This window comes from Ambystoma mexicanum, chromosome 10 (assembly GCF_040938575.1).
Source record: "Ambystoma mexicanum isolate Mex_15411 chromosome 10, UKY_AmexF1_1, whole genome shotgun sequence".
Taxonomy (NCBI): Eukaryota; Metazoa; Chordata; class Amphibia; order Caudata; family Ambystomatidae; genus Ambystoma; species Ambystoma mexicanum.
In genome coordinates, this window is record NC_090932.1 from 1,463,699,838 (window position 1) to 1,463,723,142 (window position 23,305).

General features: G+C 47.8%; 1 protein-coding gene across 1 annotated transcript in view; it reads left to right on the plus strand.

Moving 5' to 3' along the window:
- PPP1CC (protein phosphatase 1 catalytic subunit gamma) overlaps nt 1–23,305 on the plus strand; it is a 364,794-nt gene that overhangs the window by 210,600 nt on the left and 130,889 nt on the right. The window contains exon 4 of the mRNA XM_069619537.1: nt 7,316–7,420. Within this exon, the coding sequence (XP_069475638.1) occupies nt 7,316–7,420 (105 nt within the window). The remainder of the gene's footprint in view (nt 1–7,315; nt 7,421–23,305) is intronic.

The window sequence follows — 23,305 nt, forward strand, 5'->3', positions numbered from 1 at the left end:
ACACGCTTTCCTCTTTAGGTTTCAAAGGCTCCGTCCTCAACTGGTTCTCTTCTTACCTCTCACCACTCTTTTACCGTCTCCTGGGGTGGTCGTACCTCTTCTACGCTTCCCTTGGACTATGGTGTACCCAAGGCACTGTCCTTGGCCCTTTTCTTACACCTCCCTTCTCGCCCCATCATCTCTTCCTTCGGTATTTCTCACCACTTCTACGCTGATGACACCCAGCTTTTCATCTAATTTTTTTTCCTTCACTCCTGACCATCTTAAACTCTGGTCTTACTGCCATCAAAAACTGGATGTCATCCCACTTTCTCTCTCAATGCAGACAAGACAAGTCTTATTCTTTCCCTCCAACACCATTCCTCCTTCTCCTGCTAACCTTAATCTCTGCTCATGCTCGTAATCTAGGCATTTACTTTGATTCCTCCCTCTCCTTCACCCACCATATTGCTCACTTACCGCGCATGTCGCTACCACTTTTCAATATTCACAAAGTACGCTCCTCTCACCTTCCATGCCACTAAACTTTTAATATCCTCCCTTTTTCTTCTCTTGTCTTTTCTACTGTTCTCTCCTCTTCGGACTCCCTGCTTCTCATCTTGCCCCCTCAAATCCCTCTACCACTCTGCCATTCTTACCCTGTCTTCTCTCTCCTCACGACTCAATCTCCTCCTCGCTCTCATCTTGGCTGGCTTTCCTTTTATTCCTGACTCAAATTCCACTTCCTCTGTCTTGTCTTTAAATCTCTTCATAATCTTGCCCCACTACCTCCCGTTCCCTCCGATCTGCAGATCTCTTCTTCCTTTGTTCTCCCGTCCCCTTGTGCCTCCTTTATCAGCTCCTTTCCCCCTCCACTGGAACTTCCATCCTTTCCATCCCCACCTATTCCTCCTTTCGTGTCTCCTTAAAATCTCTTCTCCACTCCACTCCCCTCCCTGATACTCTGATCATCCTCCACCGTCCCCTCCCCCTTTTTATTTTTTATCCTCATCTTACCTCGCCCCCTGCCTTGTTTCCTCTTAAATTCTCTCTCGCCTTCAGCTTATCTCACTTCCTGTTCCCCACCCCTTCTTCCCTCATTTATCTTCACTGGCAAATTGTTCTAGTTGCTGTATTACTGGTTTGACTCATATTTTGCAATTGCTTCTACTTTTATTGTATTCTTGTAATGTAAAGCACTTTGGCATAAAGCACTATATAAACATAACATAACATCCCAGGCCAGCTGAATGTTACAGCAGATGCGCTCAGCAGGCAAACAATGGTCAGCTACAAGTGACAACGGAACAGATTTTTCCATTGTTGGGGCACTCCGGATATGGACCTCTCTGCGACATCGACAAACGGGAAGCTTCCCTGTGTGCCTCCAGAAACAGGCTGGGATCCTCCTCTTAGGGATGCTCTTGAGATTCCCTGGCACAACATGAGGGCCTATGCTTTTCCGCCTCTGATTCATCGGTCGCTTTGCAAGCTGAGGGGCGCACAGTGAATTGTTCTCTTCAGTTCATAGCACCATGGTGGCCAGCCAGGTTTTGGTTATCTGAGCTTCAGCATCTATCGGTGTGCGCTAATCGGCTTCCGTTGGTTCCAAACCTGCTTCACCAGAGCGATCCGCAGTTGTGGCACCCCTCCCCACAATCGTTCAACTTGGCAGCCTGGTGCCCGAGTTCAGATCCTTGGAGCGCCTCGATTTGTCCGCAGATAACATGCGCATTATTCAGACGGCCAGGAAACCCTCGACAAGATCGCAATATAGAAGTAAATGGCTGCAGTTCTGCCACTTGCGTTTAGCTAAGCAGCTGGACCCCAGGGAGGCTACGATCGATGTGGTTCTGTTTCTCACATCTGGCAGAGTCTGGCATTCATGGCTTGTCCTGCAGGACTTATCTGTCACCCATTGACGCTTATCTGTCCACGGATCAGTGCTCTCTTTCGCTATTTATCCAGTCATTAAAAGACACTTTGCGGGCCTCATGCAACTTTACCCTCCTGTTCGCAAACCGCATCCAACGTGGTATCTGAATGTGGTCCTTACAGCCTTGTGCCATAAGCTTTTTGAGCCCATGGCTAGTGTCTACCTGAAGTACCTTTCATGGAAAACTTCCTTTTTGGTGGCTGACTTCGGCAAGGCGTGCAAATGAGCTCCAGGCCTTGTTGTTGGAGCATCACTGCCTGGTTTTTCATAAGATAAGGTTGTCCTGAGGACGAATCCATCCTTCCTTCCTTCTTTCCTCCCTTCCAAAAGTTGTCTCTGATTTTCATCTGAATCAATCTCCTTGCCTGTCTTCTTCCCAGCCTCGGAGGCTGAAAGGGTTTTGCATTGCCTGGATGTTAGAAGAGCAGGTTCTATCTGGACAGAACATCTGAGCTTAGGAACTCTTGTCAGCTTTTGGTGACTTTCGGTTATCCGTAATGTAAGCCGGCCTCGAAAGTGACCATCTCCAGATGGATTGCTGCCTGTATTGCGGAGGCTTACACTGTTCAAGGTCTTCAACCTCAAAAGGGATTCCTGCTCGTCTTGTGCAGGGCAAGGCGGCTGCCGTTGCCTTCCTTAAGTGTCCCCTAGGAGACCATTGCGAAAGCGGCTACATGGGCCTCCCCATCGGCTTTTTGTAGGCATTACGATCTAGACCTGATGCTCGGTTCCGCCAGGCTGTGCTTAAACTCCTTTTTCAGTAAGGAGTTTCCATCCACCCATAATTCCTGAGTGCTTGGGAATCTCCCATAAGTATGGAGGAAAGGGGACGGGGATGTAGGAGTATAATAGTCAACCGTAGTGACTACCTTACTCCTAGCCCATAGTCTCCTTTCCTCCATACGCCTACCCGCTGTCGCCTCCAATAAGGTTCATCTGTTATTGCTTTAAGGTCTCAGACCTGGCGATAGAAAAGGACTGATGGGCGGAGCTAAGGGGGGGGGCAGGGTTACGGCTGCGTGCAGTACCCTGCATAAAAAGGAAGGACACATTTTTTAAAAATGTGATGCTTTTTACAAAGTGTCCCTTCCCACAGGACGGAGGAATGTCCCAGAAGTATGGAGGAAAGGGGACTATGGACTAAGAGTAAGGTAGTCACTACGGTGAGTAACTTTATTATTTTTTGGCGTTTGCACGAGACTCCAGTGGAGGACAAATCATCTGGAGACGTGGCAAACATCACTGAAAACCTGGTTTTGTCCATCGCTCAGGCGGGCTTCCGCTTGCCCCTACCCCACCCTTCAATACTCTCGGACACCCTCCCTCGGAGCAGAGGTTCAGAAGCTTCTAGATCTCAAGGCGGTGGAACCCGTTGCCCTAGTGGAACGAGGTGAGGGGTTTTACTCTGTTCACTGTGCCCAAACCCAACAAGGCTGTCCTGCGTACAGACCTTTTCCAGTTCAACCTTTCTCTTCCACAAGAGAAATTCAAGAGGGTCATGCCCTGCTAAATAAAGTCCTCTTCACAATGCTGAGCCAGTCGCCCTTTTGGACATTGTGGACGTGTATATGTATATCCTGTTCTGGAGCACGCATGGGAAATATCTGCGGTTATCCCTGGGAGTGGAGCACTTAAATTCAGTGTGTTTCCTTTTGGTCTCAGCTCAGCGCCGCTTGTCTTCACGAAGAGGTTGGTCATCACAGCTTTTCTTCGGCTTCAGGGTATTCATGTGTATCCATATTTGGACTGGCTTCTGCGCAGTCCTTGTCCAGTTAAAGCCTTGAGCAACCTTCAGTCTCTCCTCCAGCTCCTATTCTGCCTTGGGCTGTCGGTGAACTGGCGGAAATCCTCCATGATTATCTCCCAGGACCTAATATTCCTGGGTTTCCGTTGGAACACAATTGACTGCAGTGTACCTGGCTGTGGACAGGATGGTGGATCTGTTGACCACAGGTCAGGTTTTCATTCAGTTGGAGAGCATGTCGGCCTGGTGCTTCCAGAGTTTTCTAGACCTCATGGCTTCGTGCATGCTTGCTCTTAGCCTTGCTTTTTTCAAGATGCCACTCACGCAGATGGCTCTTGGGAGCGCCTGGCTTCAGGCAGTGGATCCGGATACCAAAACGGTTCTTGTTACACCCTCCATGTTGACAGATCTCCTATGGTGGTCATCTTCCAGCAATCTTGTTGGTGGATGCTCCTTTTAGGAGCCCTCCCCTCAAACGACCATTACGACGGACTCCTCCCTTATTGGGTTGGGCACAACGTTGGATCATCAGGTTTTCGACCTATGGTCTCCACAGGAGAGACAATTTCACATAAATTATCTGGAGCTTCTGACTATTTTCATGGTGGTCAAAGCTTTCAAGCCAGCGATTGTGAACAAAGTGGTATGCATTCAGAGACAATGCAGTATCCATGTTTTACATCCACAAGCGGGGGTGGGGTAGTACTAGGTCACCTGCCCTTGTAGATCTACCCTTTCAGATTTGTGAAATGGGCCATTCAGCACAGTGTTTGACTGTTGGCAGTGCACATCCCGGGCCAACTGAATGTGACTGCATACTTACTCAGTCGTATACAAGTGGGAACTAAACAGATCCTCTCCGACCTTTTTCGCCATTGGGGTACTCCAGAAGTGGACCTTTTTGTGATGTCATCAAACAGGAAACATTGTCTTTATGCTTCCAGGAACAGGCTCAGAGCATCTTCCCTGGGGATGCTCTTGAGATTCCGTGGTACAACATGAGGGCCTACACCTTCCTGCCTGATTCACTGGGCGCTATGCAAGCTCAGGAACACAATGAATTGTACTCTCGTGTTCATAGGCCCTTGATGGCCAGCCATATTCTGGTTTTCGGAGCTTCAGCATATGTCCATCTGCTCACCAATCAGGCTTCCACTGATTCCCAGCCTCCTTCACCAGAGCGATCAGATGTGGCACCCTTCCCCACAATCATTCAGCTTGGCGTCCTGGTACCAGAGTTCAAATCCTTAGACAGCTTCAACATATGCGCATTATCCAGGTGGCTAGAAAACCTTAGACACGGTCTCAGTATAGGAGCAAATGGCTCTGGTTCGGTCACTGTTTAGCTAAGCAGCTGGACCCCCAGAGAGGCTACCATAGACATGATCCTGACATTAATTTCTCAACTGGCATACTTCAGGCATACATGTCTTGTAGGAGTTACTTGTCAGCTATCGCTGCTTACCTGTCCACTGACTCGTGCTATTTTTTTTATTGACAAACCCGGTCATTAAAAGACACTTTGCAGGTCTTTTGCATCTTTATCCACCTGTGCGCAACATGCATCCGAAGTGGGAATTGAATGTGGTCCTCACTGCCTTATGCCATAAACCTTTTGAGCCCATCTACGGTGAACGGAATTTTCCCTTTGTGGAAAATCGCTTTTCTGATTCAGGGCCTTCAGCCTCCAAAGGGAATTCATGCCCATCTTGTGCGAGGCAAGGCTGCTGCCGTTGCCTTCCAGAACTGTTCCTTGGGAAACCATTGCCAGAGATGGCCTTCCAAATCAGCTTTTTGTAAACGTTACTGCTTAGACCTGAGCTTAGTTCAGCCAGATGGCTCTTCAAAACCTCTTTCAGTAAAGGAGTTCCATCCACCCGTTTTTCGGTGAGGTGCTTGGTAATCAAATATGAAGGAAAGGGGACGGGACTTAAGTTAGTCACCGTAGTGACTACCTTACTCGTAGTCCATAGTTCCCTTTCCTCCATACGCCCGGCCGCTCTAAGTATCCTCTATTGTTGCTTATATGGTCTCAGACCTGGCGATAGAAAAGGACTGAAGGGCGATGCGTGGGGCGGAGCCAAGGAGGGCAGGGTTACAGCCGCATGCTGTAGTCATGTAAAAAGAGGACGCTTCATTTTTTTTTTTTTTTTTTATTTACAAAGTGTTCCGGTCCCGTAACACAGGACGGAATGTCCCGAAGGTATGGAGGAAAGGGACTGTGGACTAGTAGTAAGGTAGGCACTATGGTGAGTAACTTTTAGTACTGTCCGCAGTCACTGGGGAATTTGTGAATAGCACAGGTGGGTATTATTGTTGAAAGCAGAATCCAAGCCTCCCATAAAGCCACCATGTAAACTAACAGGCCACCAGCCTCTACCACCTTTGAAAGAATCATAAATGTATTGAACCAGATAAGTGTAGCACCTTATTGCATTTCAATTCTATGGCATAGTTGCCCTTAGAAAAGTAACTTTCTGGAAAAATGTCCTTTGGCTTTGAAGTATCCAGATTACAAAGGTGAGCACCATTCAAGCCAGAATGGTTTGGGCCATAGAGAAATATTTTTAGTTGCAAGTGAAAGACACAGCGAACAGAATGCTGATTTGCAATAAGCGAGAGAAATGTATTCAGATTACATACTAAATTTGTCAGTGATCGATGGGAGCTACAACAATGTAGTACATGAAATGTTACACATCTCTGGTCAAAAGTACATCGCATCTAGAGTATGCTTACTTGTTAGTTGGATTGCGAGGGCGAACTGTTGCGCGAAGTTCGTGCATAATCGCCATCATAAGCCTGAACAGATTTGTGAGTCGGGCTGCCCTGAAGTCCTGCAGCTCGGTAACACATAGTGGTGTTGTGGACTAGGCTTTGGTTCATACGCCAGTGATTAATCTTCCCAACTGTCCAATTTCCCCATCGGTTACACTTCTTTCTCTATCCATTAGTTACTCTTCGGAATACTCAGGCTCGTACTGGTAGGGTTGTATTGTTGCCATTATACAACAAATATTTAAATAAAATAATCCCTCAGTTCTGCTAATGTAAGTGCCTGTTCAGGGGGGGCTTTGCAGTAGGAAGGTAGCTGAACGGAGCAGAAACAAGTCACGGGCGATGGACAACTAAATCCAGTGAAACAACTGAAAAAGCAATGGCTGCTCTGAAATGTTCTGTTTATACTGGTTGAGGAAAGAAGCATCCTGGCATTGCCATGGAGACATGTCGATGGCTTGCGCACAAAGTTGACATAAGATGTGCATTGTCATTGTGAAATGTTTGATTGGGGGGGTGATGTGTATGCTTGCTGTGCAAGGTCACTTGAATTTAGGGTAAGATTAGCACAAGATGGCCATGCCAACCCGTTTTCACATGTGTAAAAGTGAGGAAAACCAAGGTAAGATGCATAGTGAAAATCATTTAACTATGCTTAAATACATGCCTGAACGATCGGGAAAATAACATTTTTGAGCAAACTATTCCTTTAAGATTTACAAAGTTGTATTTGGCCTGCAAGAAGGGTAGGTCCATGGGGGTAGCATGTGCATTTCCCACTTAGTGAAATGTTTTAATATGAGCCTACTTGTATTTAAAAAGCAAATTTTACTATATATTACCAGTAATGCAACACATGGTCCTTATTCTTTTAACAGGTAAAAGAAGGTACAACATCAAGCTATGGAAAACCTTCACCGACTGCTTTAACTGTTTGCCAATTGCAGCAATTGTAGATGAGAAGATTTTCTGCTGTCATGGCGGTAAGTTGTACAGTTTACTAGATTTTGTGAAGCTAAGGTGCTTTAAGGGTTTAAATTCTACTTTTCCATCACAACTTTATTGGGAACCAGTTCATTAAGCAACTCTGCGTAACCAATTGCTTCCAAATGCTGGCATTATAGTAAAAGATTTGCCTTTTCCACTCCCTAACTTTATCCTCAACGGTGAGTAGATTGGTTAATGGTGGCAGTGGGGTGGGGTGGGGGGCGGTGGATAGGGGAAGAGAATTGCCAATCATGTCTGTGTAAAATGCACATCCTTATAGGACGCAAGTGTATGTCTAATTGTAATGGAACGCCAGTTTAGGTACGAGTCTAAATTGAGATGTTTGGTAGTGTGGAGAGACGGTGCCCCTGAAAAGTTAAATTGTCCTATATCCTATTGCCTTATTTTTGGGAAGTCTGAGCAGTGTTGTGGTGGTACACCTAGCATTAGGCCACCCTTCAGTCTGTGCCCGGCATTGCAACTATAGCTGTATAGATTGCCTAATTGTTTTATTTTTATCGAATTGTCTAACTGTTTATACCCGCAAGTCACGAGTTGAAGGTGTAACACAATACTACTCATTGAGTTGATGTATCTAGCTGTAATTAACATCATGGAATGCAGAAATCTTTTTGAAAAATAACTAAAACAAATACCTGAGAAGGCAAATAAGAACATCAAATTAATAAATGCTGTATGATCTTAAATGTTACTGTTTGCTTTTTGAAAGTGATATGCACGGTACAATAGAGCAGATGCTAATAGGTACAATATGACTTTAACTAGTTTGGTTTTGTCTAATTGAAACACAAACAATTAAAATTTAGGGTAGGGCGCCACCTGTGTATAACATTCTAGTAAGCCCATAGTCTTTTCCCTTTCTAGGGTTGTCCCTTATGTTAGTGTTGTGGTACACAAGCTGTGCGCGCCTGCAGCCACGGCTCACCCCTTTGTTTCATGACTGGATGTATTAAGGACCATGGGGCTTTCTGCTGGTTTTTGTCATTGGTTTTTAATTCTGAAAGTGTTAAAAAATGTTTACTCTGGTTTTCGTTGAGCACTGGACCAGGGCTAAACATCTTTTTAATTACACCGTTCCTGTGACTGATCTTTTGGTCGTCTTCTCCAACACATGCTGCTTAGTGCCAGGCTGAATCAATGTTTATAATTGTACTGCAGCACCCTTGTGAAGACCTTTGTCACGTCTGCCTTCTGTGCGCCAGCTCAGGCTCATTTCCAGGACTTCATCGAAGTGTTTGAGCATTTAAGCAGTCTTAGTTGGAGCACCCCTGGCAGGTAGCCTCTTCCCTTTGTTTTGCGTTGCTTGGAGGGCACTTGTTGTCCTAGCGCTACCGGGGGAGTCGCAGTAACTTTCCAGGTGGCTAGTTTGGATACTGAAAGGAGCAATCAAACTGGTACCCATCTGGGAGCAAAAGATCCACCACCCCAGGGCACCTAATTCCTGGGTGCAGGCAATGCCTCCAAGAAGCGAAGTGCTCATCCAGTGTAGGGATCAAAATTGGGATTGCAGGAGCAACAAGCAGCTCCTGGATATCCAACAATAACTGGCTGCCAGGAGCTTCCACTTGGGAATGAGGATTTAGTACATAGCGTTATGCAGATGTAACTTCCACATAAATGCTTAATTGTGTCCTTTATGACCAATGTACTTGAAATATCATACAGATGTGTCCTAATGTTCGTTTATAGTGTGTCCAGAAGTGCACAGTTAAAATCAGTGGTTTGCTTGGCATCAGTTGGCCTGGGGAGTCAAAAGTAGCTCCTGGTAACTGTTGGTTTTAAACTAACCAGGCTCTTCTAGGCTATAATCAGGAGCTAAATGGCTCCCAGCGCCCCTCAATTGAACCCTGCAGTTGCAAATCCAATTTCTTGGACTCTAATGGCACAGCCACGGATTCATTCTATTTTCTTTTATGTGGCTCTGACTGTTGTCCATCCTGTAAGCTGGCCTCCCTGATTGACTTGTGCTTTATAAGTCCCAGTGCACAATATTCTGCTTCATTCAACAGTCCAGATTTCTACCCAGATTCTAACATTTCTGACCTTTGTCATACTCAAGGAAAAATGTTGCTGACTCCTGTGCCTGAGTGCTGTGGTGGCCCCAGTTTCACCTTTGCATGCGGAAGTGCCTAGAGTCTTTAGTTTTGTTTCAATCTCTTGCTCCCAGTGCTACTTACTCAACAGATCCAATGTTCATTCCATCCACTGTCCCAATGAGGGATGGGCTGATCTGTTAAAGTCCTGTGATAAAATATCCCTCAACTCCCTAGTGATAGACTACCACCCCACTTTAGCAAGAACTTGACATGATGGAAACATGGGTTTGTGTCCAGAAGTGGACTTTACCTTGACTCTAGGTTCTGTATGCCCTATCCTACTTGCATCCCAGCCCCTCTCCTTATTTATTTTTATTTATATAGCGCTAAAGCCCGCAGGCATCAGAGCGCATTCCAAAAAGACAGGACAGTGATTACAAAAACAGGACAAGAATAGACGCACAGAAGATCGTATCATGGGGAGCTGGGAGAGGTCGCTAGTCCAGTTTATTTAAAGAGTAGGGGCTTTAATTTCTTTCTGAAGAGTATGTAGTTGGTTTCTAATTTCAAGGATACGGGCAGTTCATTCCATTTATGGATGCTTTTGTTTGGAAAGGCCTTGCCCAGGCCGTTTTGCTTTTTAGCTGGGGTTGTCTGGAGAAGACCTTTGTTGGAGGATCTTAAATTTCTAGATGGTTCATGCCACTGGAAGTGTTTTTTCAAGTATGCTGGGGCTTTGCCATACAGGCATCGGTGGACCATTGTGAGGGATTTAAAAGTAATTCTCTCCTCCATGGCCAGCCAGTGTAGATCTTTCCTATCGCCTGTGATGTGTTCCCTCCTTGGCCTACCCGTGATTGTCCTAACGGCATTATTCTGAATTACCTGGCATTGCTTCAGGCATTTCATATTAGCTCCCAGAAGCAAGGAGTTGCCGTAGTCAAGTCTTGACAGTATAGTTGCTCTGACTATGGTAAAGCTGTTTTTTTGGTTGAGCAAGGGTCTCATTTTTCTCAGGAGTTTTTGGTGGTATTGACAGTTCCTTTTTTAAATATGCTGTATGGGCCTCTGCTCCCAGTGAGGCTTGTAAGTAGACTCCCAGTGTCTTTGCATTCAGTTTAAAAAATGCCCTAATTCCAACATCAGAGAAAGTAGAGTATGAAGGAGTTTTTTCCTGGCGTGTGTGGATCCAAAGCTCATTAGTTCCGTTTTGGTCCCATTCAAACACATCCAGTTGTCTTTCATCCAGCCCTCAACGATGTTGTATATAGTCGTAAGTTTTTCACTGTCTTAGTCTCCACTAAGCTCGAATACCAATTGAGTATCGTCGGCAAAATTAGTGAAGAATATTCCCAGTTGAGTTAGCATGGTACATAGGCATTGCATATACAGGTTAAACAGTAGGGGTGAAACTAGCTCCCTGCAGGACGCCACAGTCCACTGGTTTGGTTCCGGAGGCCTAATTTCCCCAGACAATCCTGGATTGTCTGTCTTGTAGAAATGACAATATCCATTCTGTTGCCTCTAGTGAGCAGTTGCCTGAGAGTTCTAGGGCCTCTCTGAGCCTCTTGTGATCGAGCAGATCAAAGGCTGCCGAGAGGTCCAGTATTGGGAGACCTGATTTGCTCTTGTCCAATATACTTAGCATCTCGGTCTGCAGATCTAGTAAGGCTGATTCGAAGGGATTGTGTCCTCAGACGTATTCCTCATCTTAGATATCTCCTTCCAGCTCTGCTGGCCTCGGAAAAAATTTTCTCTCTAGAGGGCGCTGCGCGTCGACTTCCTCCGAGTCGATGTCCCTCGACAGCTGCCACGTCGACGTCATCCTGCCTATAAAGGCCGCGCGCAGCGTCCGTTGCTCAGTTCCGTTTTTCCGCGCTTACTCAGTGCCTCGGAATACCGTTGCTCAGTTCTTAGTCAGATTAATCCTATTTACCTCGAGTCATTCGATCCGTACTCTATGGCTTCCTCGTCGGAACCGACAACTCCTCGATCCGGCTTCAAAAAATGCCGAGATTGTGGGAAAAAGATGTTGTTGACTGACCCTCACAGAGTTTGTCTGTGGTGTTTGGGAGCTGAACACCATTGTTCGGAATGCGAGGACTGTATGTCCATGACAGCTAAGGCCCTGAAGGAGCGTAGGGGGAAGCTGGAGAAAGGTAAGACTTTTAAAGCTTCTTCGTCGACGAAGTCGAGACACTCGTCTCCTCGTCACCATTCGCGCTCCAGGTCTCGGAGTGGGTCTCATCACTCCTCGATCGAAGCACTCGAAGAGGAGACGTCGAAGATCCCCTTCTCCGTCTTCCTCTTCCTCTTCCTCTGTTTCGCCAAAAAGAATCCCTTGCCCCACGAAACATAGTTCCCGGGCTGAATGGGAGGAATTCCGCAAAAATATGATGAGCGTCTTCGAGAAAGCGGCCTCGACCCCCTCGAAGACTGCCGAGAGCGATGCTCTGGTCGAAGACCCGAAGGTCAAACGCAGCGAGTCGCAGTACCCGGCGAAGGAAACCTCTCGAGCGCGTCTCGAACCCTCGAGTAGGACTATGACCTCCAAACCTTCCTCGAAGGTGCCGTCGACGAGGGTTCTGTCGACTCCGAGGTCGATGTCTTCGACGCCGTTGTCGAAGGGACCTTCGACACACGGGTCTGTCGACTCGACGCCAGCTTAAACACTGGCGTCGACGCCCAGAAAAGTCACGGTTACGACACACCCAGTGACTATCCCCAGGTCCTCGACGTCGATGGCTTCGAGATTGTCGAGTAGAATTCCAATTCTGTCGAGGTCTTCGAGGCCACGCTCGAAGCCTTCGGCATCGACGTTTTCGAGGCCGATAATGACAAGTTCGGCACCCTCTGCCTTGGAAATGGGATTTACTCCCTTTATGAGTTCAGAACAATTGAGAACTATGTCCTCAATTTTGGAAGAGGGTGAATTGTCTGAACAGGAAGACGCATTTGAGTTGCAGGGACCTGTAACCCCAATTGGAGAGGAATTTTCCTCCGAAGAACGCAGGTTAAAGGATCTTCATGATGCCTTACATGAGGCAAGTGGGTTAGACACTTCCCCTGAGGTGGAGTTTGCTAGGCCAGACCCGGGGGAGCGTGCTGAAACCCCCTATAGAGCCTTAATGGCCAGGATCACAGAGTTCATGGGGTGGTCTGCACCTTCACAATCTTTCCAGCAAGATGACCTCACGGATATTCTTGACAAAGGCCCACAGGAGGATCCTGTGGTGCCTTTTCATAAAGCTCTTCAGAGGAAGATCATGACAAACTGGGAAACCCCAGATGTAGTACCAGCAGTAAATAAAAAGCTGTCTACAAAGTACAGGGTATCTTCTACAGACCCGGAGTTTTTGTCTAAACACCCATCCCCAGAAAGTCTGGTGGTACAGGCAGCATCCTCTACCGATGTCAAGACGGCTTATCCTACCGTCCCACAGGACAGGGATGATAAAAAATATGATGCTATGGCAAAGAAAGTCTTTTCAGCATGTAGCATGGCGTTAAAATCTGTTAATGCTACTTGCACCCTTGCTAGGTTCAGCCATACACTTTGGGAGTGTGCTTCTACAGCGGCTGACTGCATCCCGGAGGGAGAAGAAAGGGATGCGTTCCTGAATATTATACAGGACGGTAAAGACGCTATGTGCGAATCCCTCCAGACGAGCATTGATTCGGCTGACAGTATCAGCAGAGCAATGGCGGCAAGTACATCAACCAGGAGATTCGCTTGGTTGAGAGTCTGGTTTTGCCCCAGATGTGCAAGCCAGGCTCTTGAACATGCCATTCGATGGCTCTGCTTTGTTCGGGAAAAAGGCGGATGACAGTTTAGAGAAACTGCAAACTTCAAAAGCAGCAGCAAAATCCCTAGGAGCTGCAATCCGTCAGACTCCTTTTCGTCCCACAGGAACCTCTGCGAGGGGCAAGTCCTTTCGCTTCTACCCCGCATTCGGAAGAGGTAGAGGACGACCTGCTCAAAGGGGACAAAGAAGAACTACCCGAGGTGGACGGGGTAGATATTCAAAAGCCGCAGCAACAGCAGGTGCCTCTTTACCCTCGGCATCTGCATCAGCCGCCCCAAAACCACTCTGAGGACTTCCCTCACAGGACACCTGTAGAAGGCAGGTTGACTCAACATCTGGCGGTATGGCAGGCTATCACGTCAGATGGTTGGGCATTGGAAACGGTTGCCCAAGGTTACTGCCTGCCTTTCCTACGTATACCTCAGTCATCCACCAGGGATCAGCTCTCAGAAAGCTCTAGATCCGCTCCTCTTGCAGGAAATTTTGGACCTGCCAGAGAAAGGTGCCATAGAACCGGTACCTGTAGCGGAGAGGAACAAGGGCTGGTACTCCCCTTACTTTCTCATTCCAAAGAAAGACGGAGGACTGAGACCCATCTTGGACTTGCGTGAATTGAACAAATTCCTCAGAAAAGACAAATTCAAGATGGTCACACTTTCTCAGATCCTCCAGGCCCTTCAGTTCCAGGACTGGTTGGTATCTCTGGACCTTCAGGACGCTTATTTCCATGTGCCTATCCATCTCAAACACAGGAAATACCTGAGGTTCGCAATTGGCAACTCTCACTATCAATTTCGAGTGCTGCCATTTGGGCTGACCTCCACCCCGAGGGTCTTTACCAAGTTAATGTCGGTAGTGACTGCAAGTCTAAGAAGGGAAGGGATTCACGTCTACCCCTACCTGGACGATTGGTTGATCAGGGCTGTTTCTCCGGAACAAGCTCAGATCCAGCTAAATCATGTGTGCCACTACCTTCACAGACTGGGCTTCTCCCTCAATTTAAAGAAGTCACAAATGATACCATCGCAGAGACTCCAGTTCATAGGAGCGATCCTGGACACTTCCCTGGGAAAAGCCTCGCCACCAGAGGTGAGGGCTCAAGATATTCTACAGATGGTTACCAAGTTCCAACATGCCCAACGTCTCCCAGCCTTCGACTTTTTGAGGTTGCTAGGCCTCATGGCATCCTGCATTTTCCTAGTGCCAGAGGCTCGCCTGAGAATGAGATCCCTCCAGTGGGCACTGAGGACTCAGTGGTCACAATTCTCAGGGAGAATGACAGATCTTCAGGTTCCCGGCAGGGTGGCTCGAGACCTTCAGTGGTGGGTCTGTCAGGAGAACATTCTGAAAGGAGAACAGTTTTGGCAACCCTGGCCGGAGATAACAGTAGTCACGGATGCCTCACTCACGGGGTGGGGAGCCTACGCCAACGACTTGACCATCAGCGGTCGTTGGGCTCCATCGGAGTCCAGACTACACATCAACCTGTTAGAGCTGAGAGCCATCAGACTTGCGCTGAAGGCGTTCCTGCCAGCTGTACAAGGGAAGAACGTCCTGATAATGACGGACAACACGGTGGCCATGCATTACCTCAACAAAAGGAGGCGTAGGATCACTACCCCCTGTGCAGAGAGGCGATGCAGCTCTGGTTTTGGACAATCCAAGAAGGAATCTCTCTATCGGCAGTTCACCTAGCCGGAGAGAAGAACTTGACAGCGGATGCTCTGAGCAGGCAGAACAGTCTCCCAGGAGTGGGAGCTAGCTCAGGAAGTCCTTCAAGAGATCTTCGCCCTTTGGGGAACCCCTCGGGTAGATCTGTTCGCCACCAGCCTAAACAGGAAATGCGACATGTTCTGCTCAAGGGAATTTCCCCCGAGAGGAGCTCTGGGAGACGCGTTCATAGTGGACTGGGAGTTTCCGCTTCTGTACGCGTTCCCACCGGTCCCTGTCATTCCTCAAATGATCAGGAGCTTGAGAAGATTCCGGCGAACCATGATCCTAATTGCCCCAGATTGGGCCAGGAGAACGTGGTACCCGGACCTTCTAGACTTGTCCATCTGCCCTCCAATTCGACTTCCACTCAGAGAACCTACTCTCACAGAAGGGAGGTCAGGTTCTCCATCCAGACATCAAAACCCTCAACCTTCACGCTTGGCTTCTGAAAGGCTGAGGTACAAGGATTGGGACCTCCCTGATGATGATATGGAGGTGTTGCTTTCGGCAAGGAGGCCAGCAACAAAGTCTTTATACCGATGCCGTTGGAACATATTTTGCAGCTGGTGTAGAGAACAGAATATCGACCCTTTTTCATGTGGTACACCAATGGTTTTGTCCTTCCTACTATATTTGGCAAATTCAGGCCTTCAAGTTGGCACCATTAAGGGCTATCTCGCAGGGCTATCCATCTTTAAGCGTACTGCGGAAGAACCATCCTATTTCAAATTACCCTTGGTAATAGTTTCTAAAGGGGTTAACCAATGTTTATCCCCCAAGACCATTCCAAGTTCCCCTATGGGATTTAAACTTAGTACTAACTTTCTTGATGGGTACACCATTCGAACCTCTCCATTCTTGTTCGTTAAGATTCCTTACCCTTAAAACTGTTTTATTAATAGCACTTACATCTGCTAGAAGGGTGAGCGAATTACAAGCTCTTTCTTGTAAACCCCCTCACACAATATTTCACAAAGACAAAGTTGTCCTGCAAGTGAAGCCTAATTTCCTCCCAAAGGTGGTTTCTGAATTCCATATCACTCAGAAGATTACCCTACCATCTTTCTATCCTCCTCACCCGGGGAAAGAGGAAGAGGTTACACAGGCTAGACCCTAGGAGGGCTTTAAGTTTTTACATCAGTAGACTAGCCAGGATAAGACAGGCAGACCAGCTGTTTGTAGGTTACGCAGGTCACAAGCTGGGGTTACCAATAACTAAGCAGACCATTTCCAGATGGATCATTCTAGCCATTCTGGAATGTTATAAACTGGCAGGGAAAGAGCCCCCTCAAAACCTTAGGGCTCATTCGACCAGAGGTATTGCAGCTTCATCGGCCCTCAAAAGAGGCGTGCCGGTTAAAGACATATGTGCGGCCGCTACATGGTCGTCTGTCCATACCGTTACACGTTTTTACAATTTGGATTCCTCCTCCAGTCAAGAGACTAGGTTTGGAAGGGCTGTACTGCATTCTATTCATCAATAGAAGACAGCGTGAAGTCAGTACTCCCTCCTCCGATAATAGAATACTGTTATGGGAGCCTATCTAAGATGAGGAATACGTCGGAGGAACATCCCGTCGAAAGACCGTTACAAGGTAAGAAGTAACTTGTTCTTCGGTGCTGTGGCCTGTCCTAAAGCCCGACTGTTGGGGGTGCAGCAGGTTGTTCTCTACATAGTTCTGGAGCTGTTCAGTGGCTACTTTATCTAATATTTTCAACAGGAAGTTGCAATTTGTGATAGGTCTCAGATTTGCAGGGTCTTGGTCTAGTTGAGGTTTCTTTGGCAATGGGGTAACCATGACTGTTTTAATTATAGTAGGTACTGATTGATCCCTCCATACTGCATGGGTGTCCCTCGCTAGAGACTGGAGACGGAACCCCCTTTCACCCGGAAAAAAAAACCTTCTCCCCCCCCCTTTAAATTTAGAGGCGTGCGACACTGGGAGCATGCACTCCCCTGACTGCACCACACCCTGTCCCGCGTCGACTGGAACAGGCCAATTTCACCAGCGCGCCTGGGTTTGGCTTCAGCCATGTAATACCAATCTCTTCCCCGGATACTCCTGATTTTCTTTTTTTCTCATCAATCAAACTCTGTCCTCTGGCGCCTGTGTGGGGCTCTTCCCTACATCAGATCCTCACACTTTGCCTCTGCTGCCTGTTAGGCAGAATTGTGTGCAGTACTCTCTGGGACCACTACACACAACTAGGACTATAGGTGTAAGCAAAATCTACCTTTGGTATAAGTCTGTACTACAGTTTTTGGTAGCGGAGCTGAGCAGCCAGGATTATTTCGAGAGGGAATGTGAGCAGTAATGTTGCAGAGGTCTAACAATAACCGTTGAAGTAAAGTGTTTTACCAAGAAACCTTCACTTAATTTATTTCAGTCAGTTATAACTCCTTCACTAGAAGGAGGCAACTAAATATCATACACATACACTTCAGTACTAATCGGTAAGTTTCTGAGATAATTAGGCTCCCTTGAAGGAGGAGCAAAAAGGCACAAGATGATAAAATAGACTACTAATACATTTTTATAGAGCACCTGACTGAGGTATCTGGGCGCATTTGAACAAGTAGCTATGTTATAGGCAGGTTGTCAAAATGACAAAGTAAATGGACATGGTGGTGATACAGTTGTTACAGACATGGGCATTGGTGAAGGATACAGGATGAGTAAGTCTCGTTACTTGCTGAGTAGCCAAGAGATGGCGTTTCTCCTAAACTTAGTAAAGAGCTGAGTTGTCTTAATGTATGGTGGGAGAGTATTCCAAAGTTGAGCTGCTAGGACAGGGAAGCTGCTCCTGTTTTATTTAGCTTGTACCTTGGGACCACGAGACAGGGCGTGTAAGGTGACCTGTGTGGTGGATCTGATGGTACATTTTTCCGTTGGGTAGGGAGGAGCTGTGTGGTTTAATGACTTGACAGTGCAAATAGTTGAGTTCACCAGAAGAGTCCATTCAATAGGCCAAAGTCAATGGGTTAGTGTCTTGGACAGGTAAAAGCAGTTCTGGTAGGAAACTGTAAAGTCTTTGCCAAAGTTCTTAGTAGTTTGTATAAGAGAATCATATATTGGGTCACAAGCTGATAAGGCCCACAAGTTGGGAAAGTTTCAAGCACTTTCACTGTGTGAGGCAAGTACTCTGTCGGCTTTTCACAGTACCATATTTTGAAGAAAAAGATGCAGCTGAAGACTTTTCCTGGCAGTTCCTACAGATCTCACTGTTCCTGAGCCCCAGTAACAGGGACAAGAGGGAAGAGGGGGTGGAGTTTGGGGGACCACTGCACGGGGACTAGTCAAAAAGCTGGCAAATCTTCAGTTCAGTAGCTGTCGTCGGCACAAACTGGTGTCCCACTCCCTGGTTAACCTTAACCAGCTCCGAGATGGGTATCCAGGTGGCTTAGTGTCAAGTTTATTGGTCCAACCAACTCAAAGGGTCCTTGGGCTGCTCGGTCGAGATGAACTTGGCGATTCGGATCTGCAGCAGGGTTTCACCGGGCAACCAACAGTCCAAGAGTTTCAGCAGCCATCCTCTCGTCTTCAGTTTTCTTTCCAGTGGTCAACTCTGCCTTCCAAGCCAAGAGACTCTCCTTTTATTCAGTTCTCCCATTCTTTCCAGCCTAGCTGTCGCTCACCCAGCAGGGTGGCTGACCTTGCCAGACAGTCAGCCAATCACACGAGTGCATTCAGGTCTCAGACTAAGCACAGGGAGTTTCGGGGCACCTCACTCACTTCCTGCCCACCCCAGACACTCTGGCACCAGAGGCGGTCTTCAGTCCTGAAGGCCACCAAAGGCATAGGACCAAACCTGGTTTGGCGCGCAGAGACGACCTCAAGAACCTTTTTCCAAAAAGACATTGAAAAAAGGCCAGGACCTGTTTTTATAGAGGGGCTCAGATACCATCTTGACAAACATGGCTCCCGCGATTTAACACTACCAGTGTTCGCGGTCGAAAAAAATCATGGTAGTTGTAAAACCACTGCCACCAGCCATTTCAATAGGAAAGGGTAGCATTTGACTGTTACATGAGTATCTAGACATACAGGATACTAGGTAACCCCTCCAGCACTGTAGGACAGTGTGCTAGGTCTAGCAGTTTGTCAAGACTAGTAAAGTCAATTTCACTTTACTTTCTCTGGGAAACCGATTATCCCAGAGGAGGTATTTAAATCTTGGGAAGTCTAAAGACATCACTGTGGCACTGCACTGAAGATGCTGTGACACACGTGAAAAGATGCCTATGAAGTTGTCTAAAACTACTAGTCCTCAAAATAAAACAAATTTGCTGGGTGCCTCTAAGGTAGAGGGAATTGGAATATTTTTGAGAATTCTACCTAACACTGCCTGGTCTCTGACCACGGATGGGAGGGTTGGACGGCATTAGACACTTTCTTGACAGGCTCTGAAGAACATACTAGCTAGGTGGAGCTCTTCAAGAAGTAGCCTCCAGAGGACGACTTTGTCAGACAAGAAATCAAGGCCCAAGAGAGGGCAGCTCTTTTCAGCACTCTGCAAGGGCGACTCCTTCCCAAGGAAACTCCTGAGCAGGAGGAACCTCTCAGGTTCTCACCAGCACGAGTACCAAGGTTTGCTCGGCTACTGGCTGCAGGGCCTAGGGGGATCTGTCGATCCTTCTGGAGTCAGTACTGTGGGACCACAAGGTTCTGTTACTGGGTGTAGAACCGAGGGGCTACGCCCTTGTACCGGCAACATGGAAGAGGGGGCACCTGAATGCAGCACTACTGGTGACTCTACTGAAGGCGAACACCTACCAGGTCTCGACATTAGGTGCAGGGTAGGTCTCATGCTCTACCATAGTCCTGGTTGAGGCCGGGCCCAAGTGAGCAAAGCGCCATGACTTCGGCATGAGGCATGCAGCTCGACAAGCTGGCCGCCGCACCAGACAAGATGGACGCTCGTCCAAATCCACCCTGAGGAACAGAGCAGGTGGGAGAAGTTAAAAGAACTGGTGTCAACCTGGTACATGGCCTACAGCATATCCATCAGCAGCACACGTTTCCTCTGCAACCAACTAGACAGAATATGCACCACCCCCAGCAGCCATTTGCTATCCTGTCAATATCACCTGCCACCCCACCAGCCTTCGAGGACAGGTTCTTTGAAAAGTTCTTCACTCAGATCTCCTCGGATTGGGGGGGGCATCCTCAAGTATGTTCTCAGGGACATCGCCCTCTACACCCATGGTAATTCCTCCTATGGCTCCAGCACCACAGCCCATTCTGGTTCCTTCAATTTCAGGTGGTTCCGTACCAGCCACCGCTGCAGCCTCCACAACTCAACCCTCAGTGCCCAGCACTACTCCAACGGACGCCCAGGTGGACCCAGACGAGTAAGAAAACCCAGGCACACCATTGTCAGCCAAGGCCTTCCTCAAACGACTTGCAGGGCTGGCAGAATACTTGTGCCATCCTCAACCTGAAGTCTAACTGGAGGCAGGAGTGCTTGCCGAAGGCCTCACTCTAAGCCCCTTGGCTAGAACATGGATTCCAATGCAGAAGGACGTTGTCGCCTTGGCCAAGGAGGTGTGGCTCAAACCCCACTCAGTCCAGCCAGTCAATCGACGCCAATGGAGGGGATACACTCTTGCTGTCGGCCCACCCTCAACCGCACTGTGATTGCTGTAGCGTCACTCAAAGCCTCAGTTGCCCTCTGCCACCTCGGTGCTGTTGGGTAAGGCTGAGCAGATCTTGGAGGTGTACAGAAGAAGCTTTATTCCAACACTTCGCGGCATCTTTGTCAAGCCAATGCGGATGCCATGCTGGCAGCTGTTAACCAGAGGCTTTGGCGGGAATAACAGACTTTCTTCCAGAGCAGAGCCAGTCACATTTCAAGGCAGGGCTGGCAAAGTCTAAATTGGTGGTGCAAGGCATCAGTCCATCATGGCCCACATTGACACCTGTGGCCGGGCCATATGCATTGCCCCAGACCTGAAAACTACTGCCTGGCATTGGGTTACTCAATTCAACCCAGAAGTCCAGGAACGTATATTTGACTTTCAAATCGAGCATGGTGACCTTTCACTCCACAGACCAAAAGCTAGATGAAACAGTTTGCAAACTGCAAAGTATTTATCTAGCCTTACGAAGGCCACGCACAAAGCGTACACCCAGTCACATCAACACTCCGGGCGGACGTTGGGAGGGTTCCGTGGCTTCCAAGAACTGTGGTCCAGGCAGCCTGACCCTTCGCCAAGTCAACACCAGCGTAACCCAAATGGGAGTAGGGGTATTTCCAGTCCCCCCCCCCCCCCCCTGCCTCCCCCCGTCCTTGCCCAGTGAGGCTGTTGCAAAGGCATAACTCTTCCCTTCGGGGTTCATGTCTCGGGGGGGGGGGGGGGGGGGGCAGGCTTTCCCCTTCACGCAGAGTTTTGGGGTCGAAGTTCAGACACCCTGGATCCCCTCAGTAGTATCAAAGGGGTACAGCTTACCAATCCCTCACCTCCCACAGATTGGCACCGCAACCCTGGGATCTGCGTGTTTTTTCTGTAACAAAAGTCTGCGATGGGAAAGTTCACTTAAGCAATGTGCGAACCACAAAAGGTTTGCACATTTCCCATGTGAACACGCATTCAAAACCCCTACATACCCACACCCCAACATAAACAAACCCTACTTACCTTTTTTACACGCCGAGTCGCTACAGCACCAGTTAGCTTTCACTGCTGTGATTGGGAACCGGCACTGCACGGTTTTTTCTTTTGGGACCTGCAGGGGTGTCACCGCTCACTATACCACACAGTATATAGTGAGTGGGGTGTTGCGAGGGACACCCCTGCAGTTATTACTTACTTACAATGCTACCATTGCATCCTTTTTCATGAATCCTTGAATACCTGCATTTAGGCAGGGTAGACTGGTAAAGCACCAAAGGATGGTACTATGAGACCCTTTCTATTCCTGGGCAAATGGTGCTGTGCCACCCATCTATGAAATTGAAGGAACAAGAAGATTGGATATCCTGTCTACATCCTATTTTATTCAGCATTTGTAAGGCGCTTTATAAAACAGATTTGTTTCAAAGCGCTGCAAGTCTAAATGGGAAGGGAACAGGGAAATGGTGGCAAAAATGTAATATACAGTTGTGATCCTGCTAGGCCTTGTGGCATTCAGCTGCCCAAGTGCATTGAGGAGTGCAGGGGATGGAAGGAGGAACCGAGGAGTGTACAAGTGCTGCAGGGGTGAGCTGGGGAGAGAAGTGCTAGGGGAACCTAGGAGGAAATCCGCAGGCTAAGTGCTGGTACGGGCGACTCAACACTTCACTTAAAAACCGAAAGTAAACTAAAGCATCCCTGGCCTTGGGTAAACTACATGATTAGTTAATAAAATGAACTGCTAAAATGTGAATTAGATCACAAAGTGGTACTGAAGAGATCTAAAAAACAGGTGTGCTATTACTGTTGCACCACTGTTTTAAAAGCTCCCAGGGTGGGCACTGTACTAATCCTATGCCTGCCATAAATTGGTCGACAGTACACTACAGGGGTGCTGGCCACCTTCCTCAGGACAGTCTCAGATAACAGAGCACATACATATAGCATAACTTTCTATCTGGTGTCTGTATGGATAGTTTTTGAGAAACTTGCTAGCCCCAGTACAATCCTCACGTGACCTATTGTGCTTGCTCTCTGCACCTATTGCCAAAGACTGTAAAAAGCACAGGAACACCTATGTTTTCATAACTGTGCGTGACACTTATCAATCTAACACCAACACGGTGTACTTGCTAGTTGGAGGCCACCAGTGCTTCCCTCCCTATGGTCTTTCGAGAATGTGCCTCGCAATCTCACACTATATGTAAACCAGGCAGTGAGCACAATCCCATCAGTCAGGTTACAATGACCTTGTTCACAAGTGGATGGTTTGGTGATGGAGAGGGTTGGTGGTCATACGTCAGATAAATATGGATGCATGATCTGTCCATATTGGTGGTCTGGGAGGTAGTGTGGAGATCAGATTGTTGGAGCTGATTAGAATGTCAAGGGTGTGTCCTGCTGTGAGAAGTGATTGAGATAATGTCATGTCAGTGGACAGGTCATGGGGTTAGTATGGACAACAATCGGGATGTTGATGTCCCCTAGCATTGTAAGGGGGGTTGAGGGATCTGTATGGCCGTCAAGGAGTCACTAAGGGCGTCTCCGATATTTCTATTGTAGCCTGGATGTCTGTAAAGGAGTAGGAAGCTGCAAGTGAGGGATGCAGAGATTTGGAATTTCACAAACAAGGATTTGCAGTCTGCGTTGCCTGGTTTTGGGAGGGATAGCAGGGGGAGGGGGTGAACTAGG